This window comes from Larus michahellis, chromosome 4 (genome assembly GCF_964199755.1).
Source record: "Larus michahellis chromosome 4, bLarMic1.1, whole genome shotgun sequence".
In the NCBI taxonomy this organism is placed as follows: domain Eukaryota; kingdom Metazoa; phylum Chordata; class Aves; order Charadriiformes; family Laridae; genus Larus; species Larus michahellis.
The window spans coordinates 33,983,553-34,002,115 of NC_133899.1; the positions used below are offsets into that span (position 1 = coordinate 33,983,553).

At 57.0% G+C, this 18,563-nt stretch overlaps 1 protein-coding gene and 1 pseudogene across 1 annotated transcript; both read right to left on the reverse strand.

The window, feature by feature from the left end:
* Positions 1-5,487: 5,487 nt before the first annotated feature.
* On the reverse strand, positions 5,488-8,811 carry LOC141743078 (inositol 1,4,5-trisphosphate receptor-interacting protein-like 1; annotated as a pseudogene).
* A 4,305-nt stretch (positions 8,812-13,116) lies between these two features.
* LOC141743079 (inositol 1,4,5-trisphosphate receptor-interacting protein-like 1) lies at positions 13,117-14,106 on the reverse strand. The gene has a single exon (XM_074586803.1). The coding sequence runs from the start codon at positions 14,104-14,106 to the stop codon at positions 13,117-13,119; it is 990 nt and encodes a 329-aa protein (XP_074442904.1).
* Positions 14,107-18,563: the final 4,457 nt, after the last annotated feature.

Sequence of the window (18,563 nt, forward strand, 5' to 3'; positions counted from 1 at the left end):
TTCCCTCAGCTCCTCCTCAGGGTGGTGGAGGAAGCACAGCATGTCCTCCGCCAGCGGCTCCTTCATGCAGGTACACCGCAGGTCTACGCGGAGGCTGGCCTTCCTCGCCAGCGTGTCCTCGGTGGCGCTGCCCATCTCCAGGTGGAAGGCATGGCCCCGGGGGGACTTCAGGGGCACGAGCAGGTGGTAGACGGCCTCCTCCTCACAGGGAATCCAACCTTGTAAGGTGCTGCTCACCCCGATGACTGGCCCCAGTCGTGGCATGAAACTGTCCCAAGAGAGTTTTTGGCAGATACGGAGAAGTTCGTCCACCAGCTCCTCCACCATTGTGAAGGACTCTGACAGGTCCAGAAGGCGTGTGGCCGAAATCCAGCGCAGATCGAGGGCAACACTGGGTATTTCTTCTGGCTCCTCCTTATCAGCCTCATCTCTCAAAGTGTCCTTCTTTGGTTGTTGGCTCCTTTTCCTGAGCCAGCAGCAGAGCCTGAAGAGCAGGACCATCACTCCTGCAATGGCCCAGAACTGCCATTGCCGTAAGGCAGCGAAGAGCAGGGCTCCCCAGACAAAGGCGCCCCGCTCCAGCTCCTGCAGCAGCCGAGTCGTCTCCAGGCTCAGCTGCTCCATAAGCTGCTGCACGTGCTCGTGCTTGCTGTCGTCCAGCTCACTGCCAACCCTCTGCGGGAGCTGGATGGTGCTTTGCGCAAGCAAGGCGAGGACTCTTGTTGCAGCCATAGCCTGTAGGAATAGGGAGAGAAGGGGTTCAGTGGGGCTGGGAGGGAGAGAGCTGGCGGCGGGGGAAATGGGGACGGGAGCCGCAGGGAGCTGGGGGCAGGCAGGGGAGGGGACGAGGCAGCGGGGAGGCAGCAAGGCCTGTGCCCAGCCCAGGGGCCAGCAGTTGGGCCCTCGATGCTGGGTGAGAACCCACCCCCCGGGGGCCAGCGTTTCTGCCCCAGCCCTGGTCCAGCCCAGCCTCCCCCCGCCAGCCCACTCACCGCTAGCCCAGGCCGTACTGGGGCAGCGCTGCTGCTGGCGCCTTTTATAGCTGCCCCCCATTGTGACGCGTCCCCTGCGGTGTCCCAGGAGACAGAGCTGCTGCGGGAGCCAGCAGCTCCCTGTGCTCTCCTGGCCTTTCCCCAGCTCTTGAAAGATCGTGAAAAAACGTTTTTCTTTTTTGCCACGAACCCCGGCTCCCTTGCGGACTTACCTGCACCACAGCTCTCCCTGAGCGAGTGACCGTTGGTGGCTGTTACACCCCCTTTAAAGCGGGCGCCATTACTGCTGGCCCTGATGCCAAATTGTCACCAACCCTCGTGCGAGCTGCTGGCTCTCTCGGGATGCCTGCGCTCTCCTGTCCTTTCCCCGGCTCTTGAAAGATCAGGAAAAAACATTGTTTTTTTTGCCATGAACCCCCACTCCCTTGTGGACGTACCTGCACCACAGCTCTCCCTCAGCGAGTGACCCTTGGTGGCTGTTACACCCCCTTTAAAGCGGGCGCCATTACTGTAGGCCCCAACCTCGACTTCTCACCAACCCTCGTGCGAGCTGCTGGCTCTCACAGGCTGCCTGAACTCTCCTGGCCTTTGCCTGGCTCTGGAAAGATCAGGAAAAGACCCTGTTTTTTTGCCATGAACCCCCGCTCCCTCGCGGACGTACCTGCACCACAGCTCTCCCTGAGCGAGTGACCGTTGGTGACTGTTAAACCCCGTTCAATCAAGCGCCATTACTGCTGGCCCTGATGCCATCTTGTCACCAACCCTTGTGGGAGCTGCCGGCTCTCTCGGGATGCCTGCGCTCTCCTGTCCTTTCCCCAGCTCTTGAAAGATCGGGAAAAAACCTCTTTTTGCGCTATGAACCTCCGCTCCCTTGTGGACCTACTTGCACCACAGCTCTCCCTCAGCGAGTGATCGCTGGTGGCTGTTAGAGCCCCTTTAAATCGGGCGCCATTACTGTAGGCCCCAACTCCCTCTTGTCACCAACCCTCGTGCGAGCTGCTGGCTCTCGTGGGCTGCCTACGCTCTCCCGCCATTACTACTGGCCTGCAGTGCGGGGCCTGCCTGGCCATATGCCTGAGGACTTCAGCTCTGCCACAGCGAAGCTCTCTGCCCACATGGTGCTTTAGGAGAAGATGGCCTCTGTAGTCTGGCTGCTCAGGAAGATGTCCTTGCTGCACCCCAAACATCACCTGAACGAAGAGGGATCTCCTGCAGGCATTTGTGAGCTGCAGCTTGCAGGAGCGGCTGGAAGGCAGCACCTTCACACCGTAGCAATGCGACTGAGGCATCTCCCCCAGACTGAGCTCACCAAGTTCTGGAACCAGTGGGCAATTTTCTCCGCATCGAGGTAGAAGCCGGTGCAGAAGGTGTGTAGGAGGCTGGGCCCCTGTTTTTCTCCTCCACCATTGTGAAGGACTCTGACAGGTCCAGAAGGCGTGTGGCCGAAATCCAGCGCAGATCCAGGGCAACACTGGGTATTTCTTCTGGCTCCTCCTTATCAGCCTCGTCTCTCAAAGTGTCCTTCTTGCTCCTGCTGGGTGGCTGTCGGCTCCTTTTCCTGAGCCAGCAGCAGAGCCCGAAGAGCAGCAGTAGCACTCCAGCGGCCGTGCTTTTGTTTCAGCTTGTACGCAGCAATTGAAAATTGCTTCCAGAGAGCGAACATGTCACACCAAAAGGCTGGCCACAGCGAACTACGCCACTCACTAAAAACCTGTGATCCAGAGAGAAATTGAACCTCCCACCCCCTCACCTTGAAAGCTTTGGTTCTGGTTCTCAGCATTACTCACCGTTGTGCCCTGGGTGCCTGCCACGGGTTGTGCAGATGCTGCGGCCGTGGGTCATACTGGGCGGGCGACGGCTCGCTCGACCCTGGGGCACCTGAAATTGTGCTGGGCAAAGGCAAGCTGCTGTGGGCCAGGGGTGCCTCAGCTTAAACCGAGGGGAGGAGAGGGAGTTCACCAGTCGCTGGTGTGCTTCATACACGGGAACCAGCTTTTCTGCAAAATGCTCCCTGGCTCTGTGGCAGCTGAGCCGTCAGCACCCTGTGCCTGTGTTCCCCAACAAAGTGATGCCCAGACACTCACGGAGGCAGCGTCTGTGTGTTAAACAAGTGATTTATTGACATAAATAAGCACAGGGTGAAGCTCCCCGGGGGAACGGATTTGGGAAGAGGGGGGCGGTCGCTGTGCAGGGGGTAACGGGAGAGAGTCTCTGTTGGAAGGCTCCTGGCAATGGCCGCGTCCTGCTGCTGGTAACAGTGGCCTCTGCCTACTCACAGCTGAGGAAGGCGTACGAGTCGCCCTGCTTCACTCCAAACATGAGCTCAATCAGGATGGTTCTGTTGGAAGTGTGCGTCATCTGGAGCTTGCAGGAGTGCTTGGAGGGCAGCACCGTTAGACAGCAGTGTCTCGACTGGGGCATAACCGCCCAGGCGTCTTTTAGCAGCATCTGGAGCCAGCGTGCGGTTGTGTCTATGTCCAGGTAGGGGCCAGTGCAGAAGGTGTGTAGGAGGCTGGGCCCCTGTTTTTCCCTCAGCTCCTCCTCAGGGTGGTGGAGGAAGCACAGCATGTCCTCCGCCAGCGGCTCCTTCATGCAGGTACACCGCAGGTCTACGCGGAGGCTGGCCTTCCTCGCCAGCGTGTCCTCAGTGGCGCTGCCCATCTCCAGGTGGAAGGCATGGCCCCGGGGGGACTTCAGGGGCACGAGCAGGTGGTAGACGGCCTCCTCCTCACAGGGAATCCAACCTTGTAAGGTGCTGCTCACCCCGATGACTGGCCCCAGTCGTGGCATGAAACTGTCCCAAGAGAGTTTTTGGCAGATACGGAGAAGTTCGTCCACCAGCTCCTCCACCATTGTGAAGGACTCTGACAGGTCCAGAAGGCGTGTGGCCGAAATCCAGCGCAGATCGAGGGCAACACTGGGTATTTCTTCTGGCTCCTCCTTATCAGCCTCATCTCTCAAAGTGTCCTTCTTTGGTTGTTGGCTCCTTTTCCTGAGCCAGCAGCAGAGCCTGAAGAGCAGGACCATCACTCCTGCAATGGCCCAGAACTGCCATTGCCGTAAGGCAGCGAAGAGCAGGGCTCCCCAGACAAAGGCGCCCCGCTCCAGCTCCTGCAGCAGCCGAGTCGTCTCCAGGCTCAGCTGCTCCATAAGCTGCTGCACGTGCTCGTGCTTGCTGTCGTCCAGCTCACTGCCAACCCTCTGCGGGAGCTGGATGGTGCTTTGCGCAAGCAAGGCGAGGACTCTTGTTGCAGCCATAGCCTGTAGGAATAGGGAGAGAAGGGGTTCAGTGGGGCTGGGAGGGAGAGAGCTGGCGGCGGGGGAAATGGGGACGGGAGCCGCAGGGAGCTGGGGGCAGGCAGGGGAGGGGACGAGGCAGCGGGGAGGCAGCAAGGCCTGTGCCCAGCCCAGGGGCCAGCAGTTGGGCCCTCGATGCTGGGTGAGAACCCACCCCCCGGGGGCCAGCGTTTCTGCCCCAGCCCTGGTCCAGCCCAGCCTCCCCCCGCCAGCCCACTCACCGCTAGCCCAGGCCGTACTGGGGCAGCGCTGCTGCTGGCGCCTTTTATAGCTGCCCCCCATTGTGACGCGTCCCCTGCGGTGTCCCAGGAGACAGAGCTGCTGCGGGAGCCAGCAGCTCCCTGTGCTCTCCTGGCCTTTCCCCAGCTCTTGAAAGATCGTGAAAAAACGTTTTTCTTTTTTGCCACGAACCCCGGCTCCCTTGCGGACTTACCTGCACCACAGCTCTCCCTGAGCGAGTGACCGTTGGTGGCTGTTACACCCCCTTTAAAGCGGGCGCCATTACTGCTGGCCCTGATGCCAAATTGTCACCAACCCTCGTGCGAGCTGCTGGCTCTCTCGGGATGCCTGCGCTCTCCTGTCCTTTCCCCGGCTCTTGAAAGATCAGGAAAAAACATTGTTTTTTTTGCCATGAACCCCCACTCCCTTGTGGACGTACCTGCACCACAGCTCTCCCTCAGCGAGTGACCCTTGGTGGCTGTTACACCCCCTTTAAAGCGGGCGCCATTACTGTAGGCCCCAACCTCGACTTCTCACCAACCCTCGTGCGAGCTGCTGGCTCTCACAGGCTGCCTGAACTCTCCTGGCCTTTGCCTGGCTCTGGAAAGATCAGGAAAAGACCCTGTTTTTTTGCCATGAACCCCCGCTCCCTCGCGGACGTACCTGCACCACAGCTCTCCCTGAGCGAGTGACCGTTGGTGACTGTTAAACCCCGTTCAATCAAGCGCCATTACTGCTGGCCCTGATGCCATCTTGTCACCAACCCTTGTGGGAGCTGCCGGCTCTCTCGGGATGCCTGCGCTCTCCTGTCCTTTCCCCAGCTCTTGAAAGATCGGGAAAAAACCTCTTTTTGCGCTATGAACCTCCGCTCCCTTGTGGACCTACTTGCACCACAGCTCTCCCTCAGCGAGTGGTCGCTGGTGGCTGTTAGAGCCCCTTTAAATCGGGCGCCATTACTGTAGGCCCCAACTCCCTCTTGTCACCAACCCTCGTGCGAGCTGCTGGCTCTCGTGGGCTGCCTACGCTCTCCCGCCATTACTACTGGCCTGCAGTGCGGGGCCTGCCTGGCCATATGCCTGAGGACTTCAGCTCTGCCACAGCGAAGCTCTCTGCCCACATGGTGCTTTAGGAGAAGATGGCCTCTGTAGTCTGGCTGCTCAGGAAGATGTCCTTGCTGCACCCCAAACATCACCTGAACGAAGAGGGATCTCCTGCAGGCATTTGTGAGCTGCAGCTTGCAGGAGCGGCTGGAAGGCAGCACCTTCACACCGTAGCAATGCGACTGAGGCATCTCCCCCAGACTGAGCTCACCAAGTTCTGGAACCAGTGGGCAATTTTCTCCGCATCGAGGTAGAAGCCGGTGCAGAAGGTGTGTAGAAGGCTGGGCCCCTGTTTTTCTCCTCCACCATTGTGAAGGACTCTGACAGGTCCAGAAGGCGTGTGGCCGAAATCCAGCGCAGATCCAGGGCAACACTGGGTATTTCTTCTGGCTCCTCCTTATCAGCCTCGTCTCTCAAAGTGTCCTTCTTGCTCCTGCTGGGTGGCTGTCGGCTCCTTTTCCTGAGCCAGCAGCAGAGCCCGAAGAGCAGCAGTAGCACTCCAGCGGCCGTGCTTTTGTTTCAGCTTGTACGCAGCAATTGAAAATTGCTTCCAGAGAGCGAACATGTCACACCAAAAGGCTGGCCACAGCGAACTACGCCACTCACTAAAAACCTGTGATCCAGAGAGAAATTGAACCTCCCACCCCCTCACCTTGAAAGCTTTGGTTCTGGTTCTCAGCATTACTCACCGTTGTGCCCTGGGTGCCTGCCACGGGTTGTGCAGATGCTGCGGCCGTGGGTCATACTGGGCGGGCGACGGCTCGCTCGACCCTGGGGCACCTGAAATTGTGCTGGGCAAAGGCAAGCTGCTGTGGGCCAGGGCTTGCCTCAGCTTAAACCGAGGGGAGGAGAGGGAGTTCACCAGTCGCTGGTGTGCTTCATACACGGGAACCAGCTTTTCTGCAAAATGCTCCCTGGCTCTGTGGCAGCTGAGCCGTCAGCACCCTGTGCCTGTGTTCCCCAACAAAGTGATGCCCAGACACTCACGGAGGCAGCGTCTGTGTGTTAAACAAGTGATTTATTGACATAAATAAGCACAGGGTGAAGCTCCCCGGGGGAACGGATTTGGGAAGAGGGGGGGCGGTCGCTGTGCAGGGGGTAACGGGAGAGAGTCTCTGTTGGAAGGCTCCTGGCAATGGCCGCGTCCTGCTGCTGGTAACAGTGGCCTCTGCCTACTCACAGCTGAGGAAGGCGTACGCGTCGCCCTGCTTCACTCCAAACATGAGCTCAATCAGGATGGTACTGTTGGAAGCGTGCGTCATCTGGAGCTTGCAGGAGTGCTTGGAGGGCAGCACCGTTAGACAGCAGTGTCTCGACTGGGGCATAACCGCCCAGGCATCTTTTAGCAGCATCTGGAGCCAGCGTGCGGTTGTGTCTATGTCCAGGTAGGGGCCAGTGCAGAAGGTGTGTAGGAGGCTGGGCCCCTGTTTTTCCCTCAGCTCCTCCTCAGGGTGGTGGAGGAAGCACAGCATGTCCTCCGCCAGCGGCTCCTTCATGCAGGTACACCGCAGGTCTACGCGGAGGCTGGCCTTCCTCGCCAGCGTGTCCTCGGTGGCGCTGCCCATCTCCAGGTGGAAGGCATGGCCCCGGGGGGGCTTCAGGGGCACGAGCAGGTGGTAGACGGCCTCCTCCTCACAGGGAATCCAACCTTGTAAGGTGCTGCTCACCCCGATGACTGGCCCCAGTCGTGGCACGAAACTGTCCCAAGAGAGTTTTTGGCAGATACGGAGAAGTTCGTCCACCAGCTCCTCCACCATTGTGAAGGACTCTGACAGGTCCAGAAGGCGTGTGGCCGAAATCCAGCGCAGATCGAGGGCAACACTGGGTATTTCTTCTGGCTCCTCCTTATCAGCCTCGTCTCTCAAAGTGTCCTTCTTTGGTTGTTGGCTCCTTTTCCTGAGCCAGCAGCAGAGCCTGAAGAGCAGGACCATCACTCCTGCAATGGCCCAGAACTGCCATTGCTGTAAGGCAGCGAAGAGCAGGGCTCCCCAGGCAAAGGCGCCCCGCTCCAGCTCCTGCAGCAGCCAAGTCGTCTCCAGGCTCAGCTGCTCCATAAGCTGCTGCACGTGCTCGTGCTTGCTGTCATCCAGCTCACTGCCAACCCTCTGCGGGAGCTGGATGATGCTTTGCGCAAGCAAGGCGAGGACTCTTGTTGCAGCCATAGCCTGTAGGAATAGAGAGAGAAGGGGTTCAGTGGGGCTGGGAGGGAGAGAGCTGGCGGCGGGGGAAATGGGGACGGGAGCCGCAGGGAGCTGGGGGCAGGCAGGGGAGGGGACGAGGCAGCGGGGAGGCAGCAAGGCCTGTGCCCAGCCCAGGGGCCAGTGGCTGGGCCCTCGATGCTGGGTGAGAACCCACCCCCTGGGGGCCAGCGTTTCTGCCCCAGCCCTGGTCCAGCCCAGCCTCCCCCCGCCAGCCCACTCACCGCTAGCCCAGGCCGTACTGGGGCAGCGCTGCTGCTGGCGCCTTTTATAGCTGCCCCCCATTGTGACGCATCCCCTGTGGTGTCCCAGGAGACAGAGCTGCCGCGGGAGCCAGCAGCTCCCTGTGCTCTCCTGGCCTTTCCCCAGCTCTTGAAAGATCGTGAAAAAATGTTTTTCTTTTTTGCCACGAACCCCGGCTCCCTTGCGGACTTACCTGCACCACAGCTCTCCCTGAGCGAGTGACCGTTGGTGGCTGTTACACCCCCTTTAAAGCGGGCGCCATTACTGCTGGCCCTGATGCCAACTTGTCACCAACCCTCGTGCGAGCTGCCGGCTCTCTCGGGATGCCTGCGCTCTCCTGTCCTTTCCCCGGCTCTTGAAAGATCAGGAAAAAACATTGGTTTTTTTGCCATGAACCCCCACTCCCTTGTGGACGTACCTGCACCACAGCTCTCCCTCAGCGAGTGACCCTTGGTGGCTGTTACACCCCCTTTAAAGCGGGCGCCATTACTGTAGGCCCCAACCTTGACTTCTCACCAACCCTCGTGCGAGCTGCTGGCTCTCACAGGCTGCCTGAACTCTCCTGGCCTTTGCCTGGCTCTGGAAAGATCAGGAAAAGACCCTGTTTTTTTGCCATGAACCCCCGCTCCCTCGCGGACGTACCTGCACCACAGCTCTCCCTGAGCGAGTGACCGTTGGTGGCTGTTAAACCCCGTTCAATCAAGCGCCATTACTGAGTTTTTGGCAGATACGGAGAAGTTCGTCCACCAGCTCCTCCACCATTGTGAAGGACTCTGACAGGTCCAGAAGGCGTGTGGCCGAAATCCAGCGCAGATCCAGGGCAACACTGGGTATTTCTTCTGGCTCCTCCTTATCAGCCTCGTCTCTCAAAGTGTCCTTCTTGCTCCTGCTGGGTGGCTGTCGGCTCCTTTTCCTGAGCCAGCAGCAGAGCCCGAAGAGCAGCAGTAGCACTCCAGCGGCCGTGCTTTTGTTTCAGCTTGTACGCAGCAATTGAAAATTGCTTCCAGAGAGCGAACATGTCACACCAAAAGGCTGGCCACAGCGAACTACCCCAGCTGGCACTCACTAAAAACCTGTGATCCAGAGAGAAATTGAACCTCCCACCCCCTCACCTTGAAAGCTTTGGTTCTTGTCGGCGCGGAAGGCTCGGACAATAACACAACGACCAATGTGATCAGGTTAATGCCAGTTTATTGCACAGATAGCTCAGTTATTATAGACGTTCTGATTCCGCATCACGCGCCGACAATTTGCTGATTGGTTGCACGAGCTGTGCACGCGGCCAGCAACATATTATAATTGGCTTAGAGCATCTGTCCACGCGGACAATCACCCCTCCTATATCCCGGGTGAAGTTCTACATTTCGCACGCTGAATTCAGCACACTTTCTCATATCTTGTTGGTCACAGCATTTCTAACATCGCTACAATGTTTTCACATAGCCTTCAAACTAACAAAGCCTACATAGTTGTTAGCAGTTCTTCGGTGCTTGGCCTACATAGTTGTTAGCAGCTCTTCGGTGCTTGGAGTGTTCACAGGATGACCCCTTTGTATTAAAAATCGTCCAACAAATCCCCCTTTTTGTTTTTGAACAATCCAAGCACCTGAAAACATTTTTTCCACGGACGCTTCTAAAGATCTTCGTAGACAAGAAAACAAACAAGGTAAAATGATCAGCAATATCATTACAACAATCAAAATTACAAGGCCCTGTTTCAACAAATCTTGTACCCAGCCTGCCAGTCCCCAAGAATTAAACAATTGCTCCAACCACGAATGACCCTGAGTGAGCTTATGCATATTGTGCTGTAACTGGGCTAAGTGGTCATGAATGGAGCGTGAGTGATCAGACAAATTCATACAACACATGCCTTCAAAATCCTCACAACCATGGCCTTGTGCTAACAACAAAAAATCAATAGCAGCACGATTCTGCAGCACAGCATGTCGTATACTATCAACACCTGTTAATAAAGCAGAAATCATCTCAGAAGTCAGGTTAAACTGTTTTATACTCCAACAGGCTAGCTTTTCTAGATCTGTTAAAGCCTTGGCTGCAGCCACACCTGGAGCTAAAAAGCCTGCAAAAATTTTTGACAGGCGATCCCAAAACTCGATGCGATCACTGCACTCAGGAGTAAAATCGGTAATCGTTCGTCGTGATCGCCGTGACTAGTTCCTAAGACTAATAAGACTAATCCTGTCAGGAGCAAACAAGGTAAGTCTGCCTAAATAACACGGTCCTCCTACTGTGCGACTAGGAATGCCTCCCCAAGCTCGATCACCACATATCAAGAAATATCCAGGTGGAAGTAGCTTTGGAAAAGATGCATTATTCCAAATCCCTCCATATGATAGTCCTAGGTCAGCACCTTCATTTTGACAATAATTACTCTTAATAAATGATACAGTAGGAGTAACATTTTGCATACCAGTGAAAGCGCCTGTCATCTTAAACCCATAATCTCTTTGTAATACTGAATTTTGTCCTCCCAATTCAATAGCAGAAATAGCCGCATGCAATCTATCAACAAACTCAGAATAAGGCTCCATAGATTTTTGGTGAACATTTGTAAAAGCAGGAGGAGTTTTTTCCCCTCTAATCCCCAACAAAGCCCTGTGAGCTAGCTGTTGACTGAGTTGCAAAACCTCCACAGCAAAATTAGCTTGCCAATCAGTCCGAACGTAAGGTCCCGTCCCCATTAACATCTGTGTTTGTACCCCATACAAAGGATCACCTTGAGGACGCGGGGTGGCAGCAGCCTGATCGCATAGGTTCTGCCACACACTGAAAAACTGCAACTGCTGAGAAGGGGTGAGCAACATTTGAGAAATCTGCTTTGAATCATGTGGTGTGAGTAAATTCGCAGTAAATAAATGCTCTACCATAGCCCTAGTATAGGGAGAGCTTAGTCCATATTGACTAACAGCTTGTTTTGCCTCCTTTAACAATTTCCAATCAAACGGTTCCCAATCCTTTCCACCCCCCGCATTAGCAAACACCGGAAACGCCATAGGATCAAGAAACATGCCCTCAATTGCCACATCTCTAATTACTCCCCTCCATCGGTTTGTTAATTCTTTCTCCCCTCCTACCGCTCCCCCACCCCCTGCATTTTCCGACGATGGTGGCCACGACAAGGCATGATGAGGCAGTGGCAAAGGAGCAGGGTAAACTGGAGAAGCTCGTGAACTGGATTGATCGTCTAGACGAGCTTCCATCGCTTCCAACTTTTTTAACAACTCCCGGAATTGATGGTCTGTCAGTACACCAGGTGGTACTCTAGTGCTGCTGCCGGGTGATGGTGGAGTAGAGGGTGGCAGAGGAGGGTACGGTATTGACTGATCCCTGGAATCCTCAGGGGAGTCTCCTTCGGTATTTTCAACAACAGTGTCTTTGGGAGGGGGAGGAGGAAACATAGTTTCTTCCTCTTTTCCACTTTCATAAACAGGTGTCTCAAGAGAGTCTGTAGTGGGAGTAGGTTGGCTCGGGCAGTAACGGCGCGACACGCTACATTCCCCTGCGTTATTCTGCAGCCCCGGGGTTGAGGGACAACAGCTTCTGGCGATCCCCCGAAAGAAAGACTCGTGGGAGAAACATCCTTAACTCCAGGTGTTAATGCTGCAAAGGCAGAGGCAGCCGCAGCACGTTCTGCCTGCATCGTTTTCAAAGTCTCTGATACTAACCTCCACACGGCGGAGAGTTTCTGCGCCTCCTTGGATCCTTTACTTACGTCATCCCACAACACTGCTCCTATTTTAGCCCACGTATCTTGAGCAAAAGCGGTAGCAACTGTGGGGATAAGTCCTTTATCCCGCGCCCATACTAAGAGCGCCTTCAAGGTAGGCGTATCATACTTTAATCCTCTCGTAGAGAGTATATGTTGGAGGAGCTTAACTACTGCCTCTTCTTCTTTGGAGAGCGTAGACCCCATCTCCTCCCCGGCTGCTCGCTTGGCCAATGCAAGATTCCCTACCTTGATGTGCTAGCGTCTTCCCAAGTGCCGGGGCAGCACTCACCTATAGACTGGCTTCTTCCACCCCCTCCGTCCGTCGGTTGCTCATCGGGTATTCGCTGATCCCAACACCGATCTGAGGGTCCCTGTTCGGGCACCACTTGTCAGCGCGGAAGGCTCGGACAATAACACAACGACCAATGTGATCAGGTTAATGCCAGTTTATTGCACAGATAGCTCAGTTATTATAGACGTTCTGATTCCGCATCACGCGCCGACAATTTGCTGATTGGTTGCACGAGCTGTGCACGCGGCCAGCAACATATTATAATTGGCTTAAAGCATCTGTCCACGCGGACAATCACCCCTCCTATATCCTGGGTGAAGTTCTACATTTCACACGCTGAATTCAGCACACTTTCTCATATCTTGTTGGTCACAGCATTTCTAACATCGCTACAATGTTTTCACATAGCCTTCAAACTAACAAAGCCTACATAGTTGTTAGCAGTTCTTCGGTGCTTGGCCTACATAGTTGTTAGCAGCTCTTCGGTGCTTGGAGTGTTCACAGGATGACCCCTTTGTATTAAAAATCCTCCAACAGGTTCTGGTTCTCAGCATTACTCACCGTTGTGCCCTGGGTGCCTGCCACGGGTTGTGCAGATGCTGCGGCCGTGGGTCATACTGGGCGGGCGACGGCTCGCTCGACCCTGGGGCACCTGAAATTGTGCTGGGCAAAGGCAAGCTGCTGTGGGCCAGGGGGGCCTCAGCTTAAACCGAGGGGAGGAGAGGGAGTTCACCAGTCGCTGGTGTGCTTCATACACGGGAACCAGCTTTTCTGCAAAATGCTCCCTGGCTCTGTGGCAGCTGAGCCGTCAGCACCCTGTGCCTGTGTTCCCCAACAAAGTGATGCCCAGACACTCACGGAGGCAGTGTCTGTGTGTTAAACAAGTGATTTATTGACATAAATAAGCACAGGGTGAAGCTCCCCAGGGGAACGGATTTGGGAAGAGGGGGGGCAGTCGCTGTGCAGGGGGTAACGGGAGAGAGTCTCTGTTGGAAGGCTCCTGGCAATGGCCGCGTCCTGCTGCTGGTAACAGTGGCCTCTGCCTACTCACAGCTGAGGAAGGCGTACGAGTCGCCCTGCTTCACTCCAAACATGAGCTCAATCAGGATGGTACTGTTGGAAGCGTGCGTCATCTGGAGCTTGCAGGAGTGCTTGGAGGGCAGCACCGTTAGACAGCAGTGTCTCGACTGGGGCATAACCGCCCAGGCGTCTTTTAGCAGCATCTGGAGCCAGCGTGCGGTTGTGTCTATGTCCAGGTAGGGGCCAGTGCAGAAGGTGTGTAGGAGGCTGGGCCCCTGTTTTTCCCTCAGCTCCTCCTCAGGGTGGTGGAGGAAGCACAGCATGTCCTCCGCCAGCGGCTCCTTCATGCAGGTACACCGCAGGTCTACGCGGAGGCTGGCCTTCCTCGCCAGCGTGTCCTCGGTGGCGCTGCCCATCTCCAGGTGGAAGGCATGGCCCCGGGGGGACTTCAGGGGCACGAGCAGGCGGTAGACGGCCTCCTCCTCACAGGGAATCCAACCTTGTAAGGTGCTGCTCACCCCGATGACTGGCCCCAGTCGTGGCACGAAACTGTCCCAAGAGAGTTTTTGGCAGATACGGAGAAGTTCGTCCACCAGCTCCTCCACCATTGTGAAGGACTCTGACAGGTCCAGAAGGCGTGTGGCCGAAATCCAGCGCAGATCCAGGGCAACACTGGGTATTTCTTCTGGCTCCTCCTTATCAGCCTCATCTCTCAAAGTGTCCTTCTTTGGTTGTTGGCTCCTTTTCCTGAGCCAGCAGCAGAGCCTGAAGAGCAGGACCATCACTCCTGCAATGGCCCAGAACTGCCATTGCTGTAAGGCAGCGAAGAGCAGGGCTCCCCAGGCAAAGGCGCCCCGCTCCAGCTCCTGCAGCAGCCAAGTCGTCTCCAGGCTCAGCTGCTCCATAAACTGCTGCACGTGCTCGTGCTTGCTGTCGTCCAGCTCACTGCCAACCCTCTGCGGGAGCTGGATGATGCTTTGCGCAAGCAAGGCGAGGACTCTTGTTGCAGCCATAGCCTGTAGGAATAGGGAGAGAAGGGGTTCAGTGGGGCTGGGAGGGAGGGAGCTGGCGGCGGGGGAAATGGGGACGGGAGCCGCAGGGAGCTGGGGGCGGGTAGGGGAGGGGACGAGGCAGTGGGGAGGCAGCAAGGCCTGTGTCCAGCAGAGGGGCCAGCAGTTGGGCCCTCGATGCTGGGTGAGAACCCACCCCCTGGGGCCAGCGTTTCTGCCCCGGCCCTGGTCCAGCCCAGCCTCCCCCCGCCAGCCCACTCACCGCTAGCCCAGGCCGTACTGGGGCAGCGCTGCTGCTGGCGCCTTTTATAGCTGCCCCCCATTGTGACGCGTCCCCTGTGGTGTCCCATGCCACAAAGCGCATCACAGGCCGGCAACCAGCCCCGCCCTTGGGCACCCCCCCGGCTCAGTGACAGCTTTTTGTAGTAAATGTGAGTGTTTTTTAAGAGGATTCGATGGCGAGGTGCAATCGGTCATTTACTGCATGGAGGGCAGGGTCAGTCAGAACTGTGAGGGAGAGCCTCCCGTTGAGTCAGGAGGTTCAGAGAGGACCCTCTTGCTTTCCAAACTCCTTCTCAGAGAGGAGTCCAGGGGCAGCTGCATCCAATCCTAGTCTCAGAGTTGCTCAAGCGTTTATGTCTACAGGATGATACCTGCACAATCAATCCTTTCCATCACTTAGCTAAGATTTCAAAGTTTAGCATGCTATCAGTCACTTGCTGAGGATCTGTTGTGCCGAGGAATCTCTGGATCTCGAGAAGTAATCTTGAGAGGTGTCCCTACTCAAGGTAGCCTGCTGCTGTGCAGGAGAGCTCCAAGGGCTCCTGGGCTGTTGACTATTTACGGGGGTAAGATGGTTGCCCTCTAGTCCTATTTGCACATTGACCACAGCACCAGCATTGCTCAAGTTTGCCCTTGGCTATTGTGTTGTTATCAGACTCCCCAAAACCACCTTTGAGCCCTGGATGCCACCATCACGACCAGGTGCACCTGTTGTGACCACCATGGCTGGTTATCTCTTGGGCAGGGACATGGGAGATGAAGGTCCGGTTGGCACCTGGCGGGGAGCACACCATCACAGAAGCACCCCCAAACCCTTAGCAAACATAGAATGGGGCATTGTGGCCCGTGGATGCTTTGCTTGCTCCTTGAGATCCCGTCCCATGAGATGGAATCGGCTGCCTTGGTGCTGGCCTCTGAGCTTGTGGTGGTGGTTGTGCTCTCGGTGCCTTCGGGACACCGATGGGTGGGTGGTGGTGTATATGCTGGTGGTGGGATGGGGCCTGTCCATGGCAGGATCTCTGTTCCGGCTGTGCCACGGCGAGAGGACACTGCTTCCAAAGAGACATTTCCCAAGGGTGATGTTGGGGATGCAGGTGGAGATTTCCCCATGGGCAACTCCCCCTGATGACACAGCACCGGCTTCTCCACGTCCAGCACGGTCTGTTCTGTGGCACCAACTCCCTGAGGAGTGTCTGGGACGAGCAGATGCTCCACCGGGACCCCAGTGAACACACAGAGGCACCTCAGCAGCGCCTCTCACTTGGTCCCTGCCCAGCCAGAGCTGCCAGGGAGTTTCTCGACCTGTGTCCAATCGCCACCATGGTCATGACAGTGTGAAGGGAAAGCAGTGCAAAAATCATCTTTGCAGCCGCCACGGTCTTCACCGGCTGCTGCGCTGGGGAGGCCACTGCGAGGAGCACGCTGCCGCTGTTGGCAGAGGGCTGCTGCGCGGGCATTTCCCTTTCCTTTCTGTGTCGCCCATTCTCCCCTCTTTTTCCCTGCAGTTCAAGTTCCCTGTGTTCAAGTGGTGAGAACCTGAGCATGAGGAGACGAGAGGGTGTGGAGCATGAGTCTCATGCTGGTACAGGAGCCAGAGCCGCCAGGGCCCCGCTCTGCCGTCGTGGCACTTGTCCCCCATGCAAAGGGCTCCCCACTCGGCCCGCGTCATTCCCACCTCGCTGGGGTCACCCGAGGGCAATGCTATGGCGCTCCCAGGGCTTGCTTTGTGTATGGCCCCCAAGGAAGCCACGTCAGGCTCCCTCCCTGCGGAGCCACACAGGCAATGTGCCCAGCTGTGGAGGGTGACAAATTATTCCCATTGCCCCAACGCGGGAGGGGGAGCCTTAGCTAGGGAATCAGTGCAACCAGAGCCGGAACATCAGCTCTGAAGAGGAATGGCAAGCTGCCGTGGGCCAGGGGTTGCCTCAGCTTAAACCAAGGGGAGGAGAGGGAGTTCACCAGTCGCTGGTGTGCTTCATACACGGGAACCAGCTTTTCTGCAAAATGCTCCCTGGCTCTGTGGCAGCTGAGCCGTCAGCACCCTGTGCCTGTGTTCCCCAACAAAGTGATGCCCAGACACTCACGGAGGCAGCGTCTGTGTGTTAAACAAGTGATTTATTGACATAAATAAGCACAGGGTGAAGCTCCCCAGGGGAACGGATTTGGGAAGAGGGGGGGCGGTCGCTGTGCAGGGGGTAATGGGAGAGAGTCTCTATCGCAAGGCTCCTGGCAATGTCAAGGACTCTTGTTGCAGCCATAGCCTGTAGGAGTAGGGAGAGAAGGGGTTCAGTGGGGCTGGGAGGGAGGGAGCTGGCGTCGGGGGGAGCCGGGACGGGAGCCGCAGGGAGCTGGGAGCAGGTAGGGGAGGGGACGAGGCAGCGGGGAGGCAGCAAGGGTGTGCCCAGCCCAGGGGCCAGTGGCTGGGCCCTCGATGCCGGGTGAGAACCCGCCGCGCGGGGATGCCCCCAACTAGGCTTGTTGACTGGCTGAGATGAACAGCCCTGGTGCCGGCACGTTGGCAGAGGAGTGGGGCGATCGCGGCAAAAAGGGGCTTTTCCGGAATTTTCGTGAGGTCAGGAGAAGCACGTGTAGGGGCAGGGCCCCGTGGCTGGCCCGCAGCTCGCGCGAGAGCGGCTGACGAGATGGGGCCTGCCGCGGCAGCGGTAGATTTATATGTGGCGTAACCGCGACTAACGGTCACTCGCTGAGACGAACAGCCGCGGTGTCCACACGGCCGCAGTGGAGCCGGGCGATCGCGGAGAAAAGGGGCTTTTCCCGAGTTTCCCTGGGGCCGGGACAAGCGCGGGCAGCGGCAGGGACCCGCCGGGCGCCGGCAGCTGGCGCAAGGGCGGCTGACGGGGCGGCGCCCCCAGCCCCGTACAAGGCGCCCCCAGCCCGGTACAAGGCGGCCCCAGGGAGCGCGGCGGCCAGGACGGGCGGCCAGGGCGTGGCGCGGCAGTTTGCGCGGGAAGCTGAGGAGCGGAGCTCGGCCACGGGCTCTACTCGAAAGACGCAGCTTCCTGCGTCTTCTGTGCTTGCCAGAGCAGACGTAGCCACACAAACAGCTCCCGTGGAAGCACGCAGCCACCCAGGCCTCTGGCTGCAGGGAGTGCCACAACCTCTCAGGGCTGATGGATGCAGAAGGGGTGACAGCTGTGTGGGGTGCGACCAGGTGGATGATCTACTCAGCCTGGTGGCAGAGCTAAGAGGAAGCAGAAAGGTTGAGGAGCATCAGGGAGAGTGAGAAAGAAATTGATTGGTGCAATCAGGCTCTGAACTCCCTGAGTACAAAACCAGAAGAGCCACCAAAAAAACCCTGAGTGGAAGGAGATCTGGTACCTTCCCCCTGCCAGACTGAAGGCAGTGGCCAAAAGGAGGCTAGTGAATGGAGGCTAGTCCATACTAGAGGTGGCAAGCGAACCCCCTCTCTGCCCACATCCCCTAAAACTAGGTGCCTCTGTACGATAGGTGTGAGGCTCTCAAGGAGGTAGGCCAAACCATGGATGGTATGGAAGATGGTCTGGCTACACCAGAAGAGATGCCGGGACCAGTAAGGCCTACCCCCTGTTTAAAAACTGCCTCCACAAGGAAGAAGAGGTGTGTTGTAGTAGTAGGTGACTCCCTTCTGAGGGGAACAGAGGGCCCAATATGCCGGGCAGACCCTCTTTCTCCCTGCGGCCCAGGTGAGGGATGTCACAAGAAAACTTCCCAGCCTGGTTTGGCCCTCGCAGTACTACCCGCTGTTGCTCTTTCACGTGGGTGATGATGAGGTGGCAACACATAGCCCAGGAACAATCAAGAGACTTCAGGGCCTTGGGATGGTTAATGAGGGAGTCTGGGGTGCAGGTTATCTTTTCTTCTGTTCTCCCAGTTACAGGCATGGACTGCGAAAGAAACACCAACTCCCTTTCAAAAAGGGAAAAAAGGAAGACCTGGGGAACTACAGACTGGTCAGTCTCACCTCTGTGCTCAGCAAGATCATGGAGCAAATCCTCCTGGAATCTCTGCTAAGGCACATGGAAAATAAGGAGGTAATTGGTGACAGCCAACATGGCTTCACCAAAGGCAAATTGTGCCTGACAAATTTGGTGGCCTTCTATGGGGCTGCCACAGCATTGGGAGATAAGGGGAGAGCAACTGACGTCATCTACCTGGATTTATGCAAAGCATTTGACACT